Source organism: Myodes glareolus, chromosome 17 (genome assembly GCF_982192425.1).
Source record: "Myodes glareolus chromosome 17, mMyoGla1.1, whole genome shotgun sequence".
Classification (NCBI taxonomy): domain Eukaryota; kingdom Metazoa; phylum Chordata; class Mammalia; order Rodentia; family Cricetidae; genus Myodes; species Myodes glareolus.
In genome coordinates, this window is record NC_142042.1 from 65,650,633 (window position 1) to 65,663,881 (window position 13,249).

Sequence of the window (13,249 nt, forward strand, 5' to 3'; positions counted from 1 at the left end):
AGAAAGACAGACAATTCCTAAAATAAAGACACCAAGATGTAAGTGAGGGCAAAAGCTTAGCAAAGTACTTTTCTAATCTCAATCTGTCAGTCCTGCAATGCAGACACAAATATATAAAGTAATGAGAAGCTTTAAAAATTAGGGGATGGAGGGGGGAGAGCTGGCTAGGGAGTTAGCTCTTCCAGAAGACCCAGGTTCAATTCCCAGCACCCATATGTTGGCTCACAACCGCCTGTAACTCCAGTCCCAGGCACCTGACATCCTCTTCCGGCCACCATGGGCACTATATATATGTAGTACATAGACACCCGTGCAAGGAAAACACCCACACGCATAAAAATAATTTTTTAAAAATGAGATGCTCGGTGTGGTGGCTCATACTTTAATCCCAGCACTTAAGGTCAATCTAGCATATATAATGAATTCAAAGTCAGTCGGGCTATATAATGAGCTCTGTCTTAAAAACAAAATTAAAAATTGAAATAAGTGCTCTAATACAATATTTTAATTGTAACTCTTTTCCCTATTATCGCATCATTGAGTTGTCACTATTGATATTAGTTATCTAGAGGACTGGAGAAAGCAAAGCCATTAGAATCTAGTCATCTACTGTAGCATGAGGGGGCCAGCTTGTTGGGGTTTCTGTCCCGCCCGGTACCCCACAACTGGCAACTCCCAAGGAAAATCATACACAAGAATCCATAAGATTATAAACTGATTGGCCCATTTGGTCAGGCTACTTATTAGCTCTTATAACATATATTACCCCATTATCCTTATCTATTTTAGCCACATGGGCTCAGTACCTTTCTCAGTGTGACAGCTTACATGTTGCCTCTTCGGTGGTCTGTGCAGGAGTGGCTGAGAGAGAGCTTCTGCTTCCAGAATACTCCCAGTCTCTTTGCTCCACCCCTACTTCCTGTCTGGCTTTCCCGCCTATACTGCCTGCCTGGCCAATCAGCGTTTTATTAAAATATGATTGACAGAATACAGATAATTCTCCCACACCAATCTACTGATGAACAAAAGGAAATAGCTCACTCTAATAACATGGTTCTGATAAGTGACAATGTATCCTGTCAAGAGTGGTGTCATAAAGAAAAGGCAAAAGAAGGTGTGGATAATGGCTTGAGAAAATGGATAGTATCAACTATAAAGTACACAGTCTCTTGGAAAAGGACTAACCAAAGGCACATTAGCTAGAGTATCTAGTTAGCATCTTCCCTGAAAAAGAAACTACTTTGACATCTAAAATCCTTCACATAGACTTCTCTTATTTCCAAATCTATTCATTAGATAACCTTTGTTTTTGTATTTCTGCAGCTCAAATATAAAGAAACCTGAACAATCTAATTGCCTTAGATCCTCAAACCAACACATGTATCTTCCACCTCCATTAATTTTTAAATGTTCGTGAGACGTTTCACGTAATTGACTGGCTTCAAGATCTCCCTGCCTTGCCAGGTGTTGGTAAGCACACGCCTTTAATCCTAGCACTTTGGAAGGCAGAGGCAGGTGAATCTCTGTGAGTTTGAGGCCAGCCTGGCCTACAGAGCGAGTTCCAGGACAGGCTCTAAAGCCTCACTGAGAAACCTTGTCTTAAAAAACAAAAACAAACCAATTCCGGCCTATATTTCCCAAGTACTATGATCTCAACAATGTACCATCGTGCCTGGCTGAAGTTATTTTCCCCCCTTTTATTTGTGGTTAGATCTGGGGATAGAACTCAATGCGTGACAGATACCTAAGCATGCCTTCTATCACCGAGGAACAGCTATAGCTTTCTGTGATAAAATAGTTGGGAGTATATAGGGCTAGGTTAGGTTGGTGTGGTTATAGGTCTTATTTAATGGACCTTAAAACCTAAAAGCTCATAGATCATTAGCTTTAATCCCCTATCCACTATTTCTCAAGGTTTCTTTGTTGTGTTTTGTTTTGTTTTGTTTTGGGGGGAGTTGCTCTTAGGTCCTTCGGGGACATAAGTGTATTTTACTGGAAATCCAACCTAGCTCTGACCCTATAGACGCTAGAGAAGTAGTCTACCATCAAGTAATATTTCTAGCCCCCCCCAAGAGGCCTTTTTTGTTTTTAATTTTAATTAATTTAGTGTCTGTACAAGCATGCACATATGTGCCAGGGTACTGATGTGGTCAAAGGACAACTTTGTGAAATCAGTTTTCTCCTTCCATTGTGGGAGTTCCAGAAACAAATTCCAGTCATCAGCCTTAGTAATAGGTGCCTTTACCCAGTGAACCATCTTTCTGGCCTTTATGGCTCAAGCTAACTCTGAACTCACAGTGAGCACCCTCTGCTTCTGTACTACAAGCATAGTGCACCACCATTCCAGACTTCACCTAAAGAAGCTTTTGGAACAAGGTATCCTGATGATTGAGATAATTCACAGGGTAAATGTGAGTTACTAATAAGTTTGGACAGAAGTAAGGAAACCGACTACTTTCTGGACTAGTCAGTGTGTGAGCTGCACTGGAGCCACAGTCAGACAGCAAGCTGAGAATATGGAATTACAGGAAAAAATGCCACTAGGGGGAGAAAGAGCTTTTAGTTCTCTAGATCAAACAGAACTAAATAAATAAAGTGTCCGAATTTAATTTTGTGTTCATATTTTACTTGTCTTTTCTACATTCCTTCATCCTTTCACACTAAAGATTGCCCTAAGTGAGCAATGATGAGGTCTAGAAATTCCCTCCTTGATTCAGTAGTATTTAATGTCACCAAGCAGCAGCTTTATGAAATTTCAGTCCTGGTGAGGTAAGTATATTCTGTAAGACTATTTCTAAGGTAAAACATTATTCCCTACACAAATGATTGCCACCTATTGCTTAGAGACTGCTCAATACCAAGTTGAGCAGAAATATTCCTGAATGAACATGTTGGAACTGTGTGACATCAGTAACTTACACTAGAAACAACACTTTGTTTTATGCTTATACACAATCCAGATACACATTAGACAGATGGCATAGATAAGACAAAGCCCAAGTCAAGTCTTCATTCCAGTTTGTTTGTTTTGTTTTTTCCAGACAGAGTCTCTCTGTGTAGCTCTGGCTGTCCTGAACTCACTCCGTAGACCAAAGACTGGGACGAAAGATAAGTGCCACCACCACCTGGTGGCCAACATTTTTTAAATCACTATTTGAGGCTTCTAAGCATGAAACTTCTACCTGTTAAGAGCTTATTAAAAGCTAAACATTACTTGTGTTTCAATCTGGAATATTCCCAGAAGCTATAACGCTCATAATTCTTTGCTTTTTGACACAGGGTCTCTTTCTGTAGTCCTGGCTGGCCACAAATTTGGATCCACATGCCTTTGGCTCTCAAGTGCTGGGATTAAAGGTGTATACCACTAATGCCTATCTTAAAGCTCCTTAAAAAAAAAAAGATTACACGCATACACACACACACACACAGTGCTTGCTCTACCTGAATGTACACCTACATGCCAGGAGAGGACATCAGATCCAATTATAGATGACCGTGTGCCACCATGTGGTTGCTGGGAATTGAACTCAGAACCGCTGGAAGAGCTGATAACACTCTTCACCTCTGAAAGCTCCTAGTTCTTATCTGCCTGGGTGTGATGCAAATCTTGTATCTCATCATAGTGGCAGACGGAAGACTTTGGGTTCAAGTCCCACCACAAACCAACAGAAGAAAAAAGTTGTTTCTCTACCATTCTAAAACAGTAGTTATACTAGTTTTTACTTTACACATATTTATTTCACAGATACTAGAATTCACCCCATTAGTGTTATTTAGGCAACAAAGATAGGTCTCATGTTACAAATTTCATCTCCCATTTTTTAAATTCTTTTGTTCTATTGTAAAGACCTGTTTATTTAACGTGTTGCCGACATATATTTATGTTAACCGCATGCATGCCTGGAAGTCAGAAGAAGGAGTTGAATCTGTTGGAATTTAAGTTTCAGATGACTGTTACAGATGGTGTGGGTGCTTTGCAAGGGCAACAAGTACTTTTAACCACTGAGCCATCTATCCAATGGCCTTGTTTTAATTCATATCAAAGAGATCATGTCTCTCCTTGGTGCATTCTTACAGAACAACTTATGAGGATGTGGAAGCTACAGGTAGAGTTAGAGAAATGTTGTGTAAGTAGATCACCCTTATATTCTTCAGGAGGGCTAGTGTCATGCATTTCAAATAAAGACTGCCTGAAGATCTGAGACTAAAACAGTCCCACTGGTCAGCCTTAAACACCAGATTATAGCAACACGCACCTTTAATCTCACTAGCCATAATGACACACACCTTTAATCCTAGTAGCCACACTAGTTGCCATAGAAACTGGGCGGTGCACACATTTAATCCCAGCTCTAGAGAGGATTATAAATTGGGAGGAAACAGTTCTCACCACACACTCATTCTGAGATTCCGAGAGGCAGGATTGCCATTTCAGACTGAGGTGGAGGTAAGAGCCAGTGGCTGGCTGTTTTGCTTTTCAGATCTTCAGGTTGAACCCCAATTTCTGTCTCTGAGTATTTATTAATCATGTTTCATTTGGCGTCCAATGTGGGGCTCAAACCCATGACCCTGAGATTAAGAGTCTCATGCTCTGACTGAGCTAGAAAAATGCCACCACACCCAGCAATCTGCATGCCTCTGCCACTGAGTGTTGGGACTAAAGACAAACACCACCATGTTTGGTGAAAGATTCCCCCCCATCCTCCGAAGATTTAAGCTCCAGTTCTCATAACTGAGTAGCAAACACCATTCATTACTTTGTCACATCTCTGGTCCCCAGAAATAATCAGTTTATCTTAGGTAAGAACTATGATTCTCCATGTGAGCAACCTAGCTTCATCTGGAAATGAGAGGTCAATTTAAGCCAGAGGACACAGATATTCTTTCAAGAAGACATCATCATGTGGTAGCTCACATAAGTATCCCAACACAGATACTGAGACAAGAGGACTGCCAAAAGTTCAAGACCAGCATGGCTATAGTATGAAACCCTGCTGCACAACAACAAAACAGAAAAAACAAGAAAGGCAGCTTTAGGGTGAAAATCACCTCCCTTTCACTGGAATTCATACCATTTTCACAAGCTTATTTTAAAGAAGACCCTATTTCTGCAGGCAGCTAAACTGCACCATACCTCCGTCTAGCACTCATATCAACAGGCTCATCATTGATATTTTCTTTGCCTGGTCTTCCAGCAGTCCTGTTGTCTCCATGAGGCCTGAGATTCCCATTGAGTTTCTCTTCATAACCCTTGACACCACTGCCATCTTGCTTGGTAGGTAACTCATGTGGCACCTCAAGGTTTGCCAAATCTTTCCTTTTCAGCAGGGCCAACATTTTCAGACGTTCCATGGCCTCATGACCCTCCATTTTGAGGCGTTTTGCCAGGACATCATCTCGCTCATCTGCCGGGTCCAAACTCCTCTTCAAAAGATTCAGGCGAAGAGCATCTTCTGTCATTCTATCCATTCTATGGAAAAAACACAAAGAAAGATCAGAATAAAGTTCCTTATGCAAGCCAAAAAGCAGGTGTGAAATATTAACAATTAAAAAAATGTAGTGGCATTTCTTGTATTTTAATAAATAAAGCTTATCTGAAAATCAGAGAGTATAACAGCCCCACTGGTTAGCCTTACAGACCAGGCAGTGGTAACATACACCTTTAATACTAATAGCCACACTAGTTGCCATCGAAACCAGAGATGCAAGCCTTTAATCTGTGGTGCACGCCTTTAATCCCAGCCCTAGAGAGGATTATAAAATGGGAGGAGACAGCTCACAGTCTCATTCTGAGATTCCTAAAGGCAGGATCAACATTTTAGAATAAGGTAGAGGTAAGAGCCAGTGGCTAGCTGCTTTGCTTTTCTAACCTTTAGGTTAAACCCCATTTTTGTCTCTTGAGCTTTTGTTAGTCATGCTTCAAAAAAATAATTCATGTAACATATGTTTAAAGTTACAGATAACAGAACTAACTTCCAATGCTATTATTGTCCTACAACATCTATATTATTAAAAAAAATTTTTAAATCTATATTATTTCTCCAGTAACTTTAGCAATGAAAATAAACTTCAAAAACACTGCAGTCATCAAGGCCTTTAATTATAAAAGGGACATGAAATCCACACTATACTCATGTAGATGGTTCTTTAAAAACAAACAAAAACGTGGTGGCATACACCTTTAATGCCAGCAGGTAGATCTCTGTGAGTTACAAGCCAGCGTGGTCTACAGAGAGTTCCAAGACAGTCAGGACTACACAGACAGTTGTTTTTAAAAAACAAAACAAAAACAACAAAAACAAAAAGTAAAAGTAAAAACAAAATCATTCATGCTGGAGATAAGAGTTTGCCTATAATCCTAGCACTTGGGAATCTGAATCAGGAGGATCTATAATTTCAGGACAGCTATAGCACCATATCCTGTTAACAAACAAACCAACAGGGGCTGGAGAAATAACTAAGAACATTTGGTGTTCTTGTAGAAACTGGGGTTCAGCTTCTAGAACACACAATGGCAGCTTACAAGCATCAATAAAATTCTTGTTCTAGGGAATCCGGAGCCCTCTCTGGTCTCTTTGTAGCCAAAACACATGTACACAAATTTTTAAAAAATAAACTGAAACAACAACAACAACAAATAAAGCCAGCAAGAAGGCTCAGTAGGCAAAGGTGCTTGCTGCCAAACCTGATGACCTGAGTTCAATCCTAGAGCCCATATGGCAGAAGGAAAGAGTCGGTTCCTGAAAGTTGCCTTCTGTCCTCCAAATAAATGCTATGGCATATGCAATACCCTCCTACTCCAACAAACATAAAACTATGTAATATATATTATATATATATATATATATATATATTTTTTAGACAGAGTTTCTCTACATAGTCCTAGAACTCACTATGTAGATCAAAGAGGCCTTGAATTTAGAGATCTGAGATCTGCCTGCCACTTCCTTTCCAAGTTCTAGGATTAAACCACTTTACTAAATCAGCATTATCCATAACTACATTCTAAATAATGATCTTTTATCTACAAATAAGTATGGCCCTCACACTGCATCAAGTAAATTTCTCTCTGCAATAGACAGCAACCATTTCAGAAAACCGTAATCTATCAAAATGCAGAGTTGCAGAGCCTATATAAAACACAATCCCCATACCTAAGGTTCAGGGATTGGGAGAGGAAAGAAAAATGAAAAGGCAAAAAAAACATGTAGTTTTGCTATGAGATTGTAGCTCCTAGAAATGTCTGAAGCTATGTCCATAAAGTCTCACCAACGTGAGCTGAACAAGGGTAACAACAGATATGCTAACATGGACTGAAGAAAGTTCAGGAGGCCTCAAACCTATACAAACAACAGGGAACTAAGGCATGCTGAGAACCAGAGAAATAGTCTTTGTTTTTGGCGGGGGGGGGGTGGGAGAGGAGGGAGAAAGAGGGGAGGTTGGGACAGGGTTTCTCTGTAGCTTTGGAGCCTGTCCTGAACTAGTTCTTGTAGACCAGGCTGGTCTGGAACTCATAAAGATTCGCCTGCCTCTGCCTCCCGAGTGCCAGGATTAAAGGCGTGCACCACCACTGAACCATCTCTTTAGCCCCCCAAATCTTAAAACTTCAAAAGTTTTATGACTTTTCTTATATATCCCCACTAGTATCACCAAAATCTCTTCTCTACCTTTCTCCAGAGTATACAATTAGTACAGGCTACAGAGAGTTGCTTCCAGATCAGTCAAATTGCCTGGAAGCAGAGACCAAAAGAACTGCACAGAACAGTGTTTCTCAACACGCCTAATGCTGCGAGCCTTTAATATTCCTCATGTTGTGGTGACACCATCATAAAATTATTTCACTGCTTCTTCATAACTGTAATTTTGCTACTATTAGGAATCATAATATAAATCTGTGTTTTTTGATAGTCTTAAGTGACCCCTGCAAAAGGACTATTTGCCCCTCAAAGGAGTCACAACCCACAGGTTGAGAACCACTGGCCTTGGAAGAAACAAAAATCAGATTAGCTGCCTGGAAGAGGCTCAGACCAACTGAGCCACCAGAAGGACACTTCCAACCTGTTGAGCTGCAGGCTGTGCACTGTGCTCCAGGTTCCCAGCTTTGCAAGCCATCACGCTTTGGTGATGCAGGGAATCGTTTCTGCTACTACAACCAATACCTCACCATATTCCTTCCTGTAAGTGACCCCACTTAAGGTGAACTTTGGTCTGTCAATAGGCTCCCTATCCAGGATGAGTAGATGTGTGTGTGTGTTGTATCTCCTCAGGAAAAGTTGTCACAAAACACTTCCCAATCCTGCAATAAAAAAATTATACAGGCTAGGCGGTGGTGGTGCATGCCATTAACCCCAGCATTCAGACACGGGAGCAGGCAACTCTTTATGAGTTCCATGTCAGTCAAAGCTACACAGTGAAACCCTGTCTCAAGAAAGAGAAAAGAAAAGAAAAAAATAAAATAAAATCAATAGTACATCTCCCTAGTACTATGTATTTTCATATGCTGATATCTCTTGCCCATCTAATCAACCCATAAATGTTAAGTATATCCTACACATCATGTTCAGGGTTTAGGGAATAGAAAAAAAATTTTTTTTAGTATATTAGCACATGCCTGTAATCCCAGCACTTGGGAGGCCAAGGAATGTAGATTACCACATACTGATGTCATCATGAGTGTGGTTCACACCAGTCTGTGCCACAGAATGAGACTTCATTTTAACAAACAAATCAGAGCGAGTTCTAAGACAGCCAGGGCTATACAGAGAAAGTCTGTTGAAGCACTATTAATAACAACTCAGAGAAATTGAGGTTCAACTTGGAGATCTGAAAAGCAAAGCATCCAGCAGCTACCTTACCTTGACCTCAGTCCAAGGACAATCCTGCCCCTTCAGGAATCTCAGAATGAGACTGAGAGCTGTCTCCTCTCGTTTTAGTTTTTAGATATATTTATTTATTATGTATTCAGTGGTCTGCCTGCATGTATCCCTGCAGACCATAAGAGGGCACTAAATCTCATTACTGATGGTGTGAGCACATGTGGTTGCTGGGAATTGAACTCAGGACCTTTGGAAGAGCAATAGCTCTTAACCACTGAGTCATCTCTCCAGCCCCCTCCTCCCTTTTTACAATCCTCTCTAGGTCTGGGATTAAAGGAATGCACCACCGGTTTCTATGGCAACTAGTGTTGCTATTAGGATTGAAGGTGTCTGTTACCATTGCCTGGTCTGTAAGGCTGACCAGTGGAAATGTTTCACTCTCTGATCTTCAGACAAGCTTACTATTTATTAAAATACAAATGAAATGCCACTGCATCCTGTTTTGAAAAACAAACAAGAAAGAATCAACTGGCTGGTTGGTGTTGGTGTTTAATCCCAGGGGAGTCAGAGTAGGCAGATCTCTGAGTTTGAGGCTAGCCTGGTCTACAAAGCAAGTTCCAGAACTGTTACAGAGAAATCCTGTCTCAAAAAAAAAAACAAAACATCAAAACCACAGGGCAGAATTGCATTTAATCTACCTAACTTTTAAAAAAAATATTATTTATTTATTATGTATACAATATTCTGTCTGTGTGTATGCCTGCAGGCCAGAAGAGGGCACCAGACCTTGTTACAGATGGTTGTGAGCCACCATGTGGTTGCTGGGAATTGAACTCAGGACCTTTGGAAGAGCAGGCAATGCTCTTAAACCTCTGAGTCATCTCTCCAGCCCCCTTAATCTAGGTAACTTTATATTGTATTATATTGCTAAACTATCAGCTGTCTTCCCTGATCTTATTGTCTGGGAGTTGGAGTTTGCTGCCATTCTTCAGCAACTACCAGAATTATCAATAAAGATCAAAATTCAAAAATTTAAGCTTGATTTTTACTGACTACACATTATTTTACATAATGTATAAAAACTATTTTTTAAACCATAAAAAGTTAAGAGACGATGCATCTGTATACCACTTCTCATCCTAATTCAGACTGAGAACTTCAACTATTTAACGGTAAAAACACAAAACTATTTTCTTTGACTTCTCTGACTCTTTTTCTCGGGAGCTGGGGAGGAGGTTTCAAGACAGGGCTCCTCTATGTAACAGCATTGGCTGTACTGAAACTAGCTAGCTGTTACAATCTGCCTGCCTCTGCCTCCCGAGTGCTGGGATTAAAGGCGTGCACCACCACTGCCCCGTCCATCTCTATATTTTGCACTTGTGGTTCTTTTAGTTTCTCCCAGCACATGTCCAGTGCTCTCACCATTCTCTGTCAGGTCTTGGCTTTAAAGTTAACAAGCATGTCCTCAGTTAGCATTTCTAGCCTACCTGGTCACACTGCAGTTGCCTGTCACATGCCCCTCCCTGTTTTTTTTGTTTTTTGAGGCAGGGTCCCACTAAGCTGGCCTGGAATTTGCAACAGATCCTTTAACAGGATCTCTTAAAATCAGAGATCTGCCTGCCTCTGCAGGAGTGCACCACCATCACTCAGCAAAATTCACTTGATTTCTAAAAAAAGATTTCTCACCAGAGGTGGCGGCACACACCTTTAATCCCAGCACTTGAGAGGCAGAGATAGGTCAACCTGTTCTACAAATTAAGTTCCAGGATAACTAGGGCTACAGAGAAACACTGTCTCAAAAACAAAAACACAAAACAAAACAAAAGATTTATCTTATATATATATGTGTGAGTGCCTGCATATATTTATGTGCATTGAGTATGCACCTGGTGCTCACAGAGGCCACTCCCTAAAACGGGAGGTATAGATGCCATGCAACAGGTATAGTGCTAGCAACTGAACCTAGGTCCTCTGCAAGGCCCCTTTAACAATTTTTGATCCAAATGACATCAGCAAACCAAACAAATGTTTTAAAAAAAAAATCCAGGTTAGTCATGATAACCAGCTTTAACTACAGAGCTCAGTAGGCAGAATCAGGTGGGTCTCTGTTTTATATCAGCCTAGTCTACACAACAAGTTCAGGTCAATCAAAGCTACATATCGAGACCCTATCTCAATAAAAACATACATACAGACGATTCTAGGCAGGATTTGGTGGTTCCTGTCTATAATCTCAGTTCCCTAGAGGTAAAGACAAGAGAATAAGGAATTCAATAACAGCTTTGACTATATAGGGAATTCAAAGTCAGCCTGACTTACAGAAATCCATGACTTAAATCAATCGATAAATAAAACATTGTAACACAAAGATAAACTGGTCTGAAGAGGCAGGTGGATCTCTGAGTTCTAGGCCACCCTGGTCTACATGAGTTCCAGGACAGCCAGAGCTAAACAGTGAGCCAGAGCTAAACAGTGAGTATGAAGCTTGTATGTTGAGGAATGATGGTAATAAAATACCATAAAAGTCTTCATTTTCAGCTGGGCAATGGTGGCACATGCCTTTAATCCCAGCACTTGGGAGGCAAAGGCAGGTGGACCTCTGTGAGTTAGAGGCCAACCTGGTCTATACAGTGCGTTCCAGAACAGTCAAGACGGTTTCACACAGAAACCCTTTTTCAAACACCAACAGCAGCGACAACAAAAATAAACAAAAAAGAAGTCTTCGTTTTCTGTAAGAAGAGCAGGAAACTGCATGTGTAGTAAAAACCTGTGTGTCTTAACTAAAAACAGTCTCCAGAGCTCAGGTGTTTTGGCCAGTGCTCACTGGTTTCCTTGGCGTAACAGTAACAGTCATGGAGTTTCACGTTGCTCAGAACCAAGGTTGCAGGGAAGGTGCAGAGTACCTCATAGGCAATGCTGCCAGAAACACCTCAAGCCTATTGTAACTTCTGATGTTCACATGTTCAGTTCTGTAATGGAGAGCAGCAAGTGCTCTTAACTGCTGAGGCATTTCTCCAGCCCCCACTTGTTTTTGTTTTTTTGTTGGGTTTTTTTTTTTTTTTGAGGATGGGGTGGAGGTGTGAGGGCTAGCCATGATAATCTAAGTCTAGGCAGAAAGGAAGTTCTTTACTTCCTCCAACCATTCTCACCTGAGACTCTGGCCATAAATTTAAATGGAGTCAAGAGTCTCAATAGTCTACCCTGAGACAATGCCTGGCAGGCCGAGATCACCCAACCCCCACCCAAGAGCAGACCATTCAAAGGAAATTCCTGGCATTCCAAGCACTGTAGATAGAAACACCTGCCAGTACTACACCAGGACACCTCTAGACAAATGTCAGCCAATCAGGGGTTCTGAACTTCAGAGACCCGTCACCCCCACCTTTACTACTATAAAAATCCAATTCTAATTGAGCTGGGGCTCTCCAGATACTCCAATATGTTGTACACGCAAAGAGACCGAGTTTGCAAACTTGATTAAAATAAAGGCTCTTTGCTTTTACATATGGGACTCAGTCTCCTTTGTTGGCTTTTGTGGGGATCCAAAGATTTGGGCATAACAGAGGTCTCTCTATGCAACCCAGATTGACCTAGAACTTCCAGTATAATCCAAACTAGTTTTGAATTCTCCATTCTTACACTTCAGCCTCTTCTAAGTGCTGGGGTTACAGGGGTTAATCACAAATGTCCAGCTTTTCCAAATAATTACTAATTTAATTATTTAACTTTCACAAAAAACACAGACAAGAAGCTGAACTGTATTAAAAGTAAAAAGTCTCTCAGGATGGCCTCTAAATTGTGATTCTGTCTCAGTCTCCTAAGTAATAATACATCCAGCTAAATATTATTTTAAATAAAAGGAAAACAAGAAATTCTTCATTTTCAGTATGCTCCTGAAAATCACTTTCTCCTAAGTACACACAAAAGAAACACTTCTCAAACAATGCGCATTCCAAGTGATGTGTTGCCACAGTCAGAAGCAAAAAAGTACACTCAAGCAAGAAGAAAAATAAAAGGTATGTGACTAAGGAAATAAGAACAAGGAAGATAGAAGGGATCAATATCTGAACAAATGCTAGAATGGGCTAAAAAGCACACACACACAAATCATTTCATTCGCACATTCCTATGGAGTTTAGGTTATTCTGATTTGTGAAACTGTGATAAAAAAATCCACACACACACAAAAAAAAAAAAACCCAAAAACTTCCCTAGGAGCACACAACAAATGATAGTGACAAGTACAGTCTATGTGCGCTTCTAACAAACACAACACTGACCTTTCTCTCCCACATCAAGGTTGGAAATGGGTTTCAACTCTCAAGCAATGGACACCCGTGCTACAGGGAGTGCGCTTCTGTACATTCTGCTTTGACAGTAAAATCTTCAGTTTTATTTGCTATAGATACAATACATGAAGACAGCAATGTACA

The 13,249-nt window shown here is 40.6% G+C and overlaps 1 protein-coding gene across 5 annotated transcripts in view; it reads right to left on the reverse strand.

Annotated features, from left to right (window-relative positions):
* Gatad2b (GATA zinc finger domain containing 2B) overlaps positions 1 to 13,249 on the reverse strand; it is a 73,253-nt gene that overhangs the window by 15,287 nt on the left and 44,717 nt on the right. For 4 of the 5 annotated variants that reach the window (XM_048456278.3, XM_048456292.3, XM_048456300.3 and 1 more), the window contains exon 2: positions 5,135 to 5,470. In XM_048456278.3, coding sequence (XP_048312235.1) covers positions 5,135 to 5,469 — 335 coding nt within the window. In that variant the 5' untranslated portion in view covers position 5,470. Of the gene's footprint in view, positions 1 to 5,134; positions 5,471 to 13,096; positions 13,116 to 13,249 lie in introns of those variants that run through there. The other variant, XM_048456284.3, reaches the window with a different exon arrangement.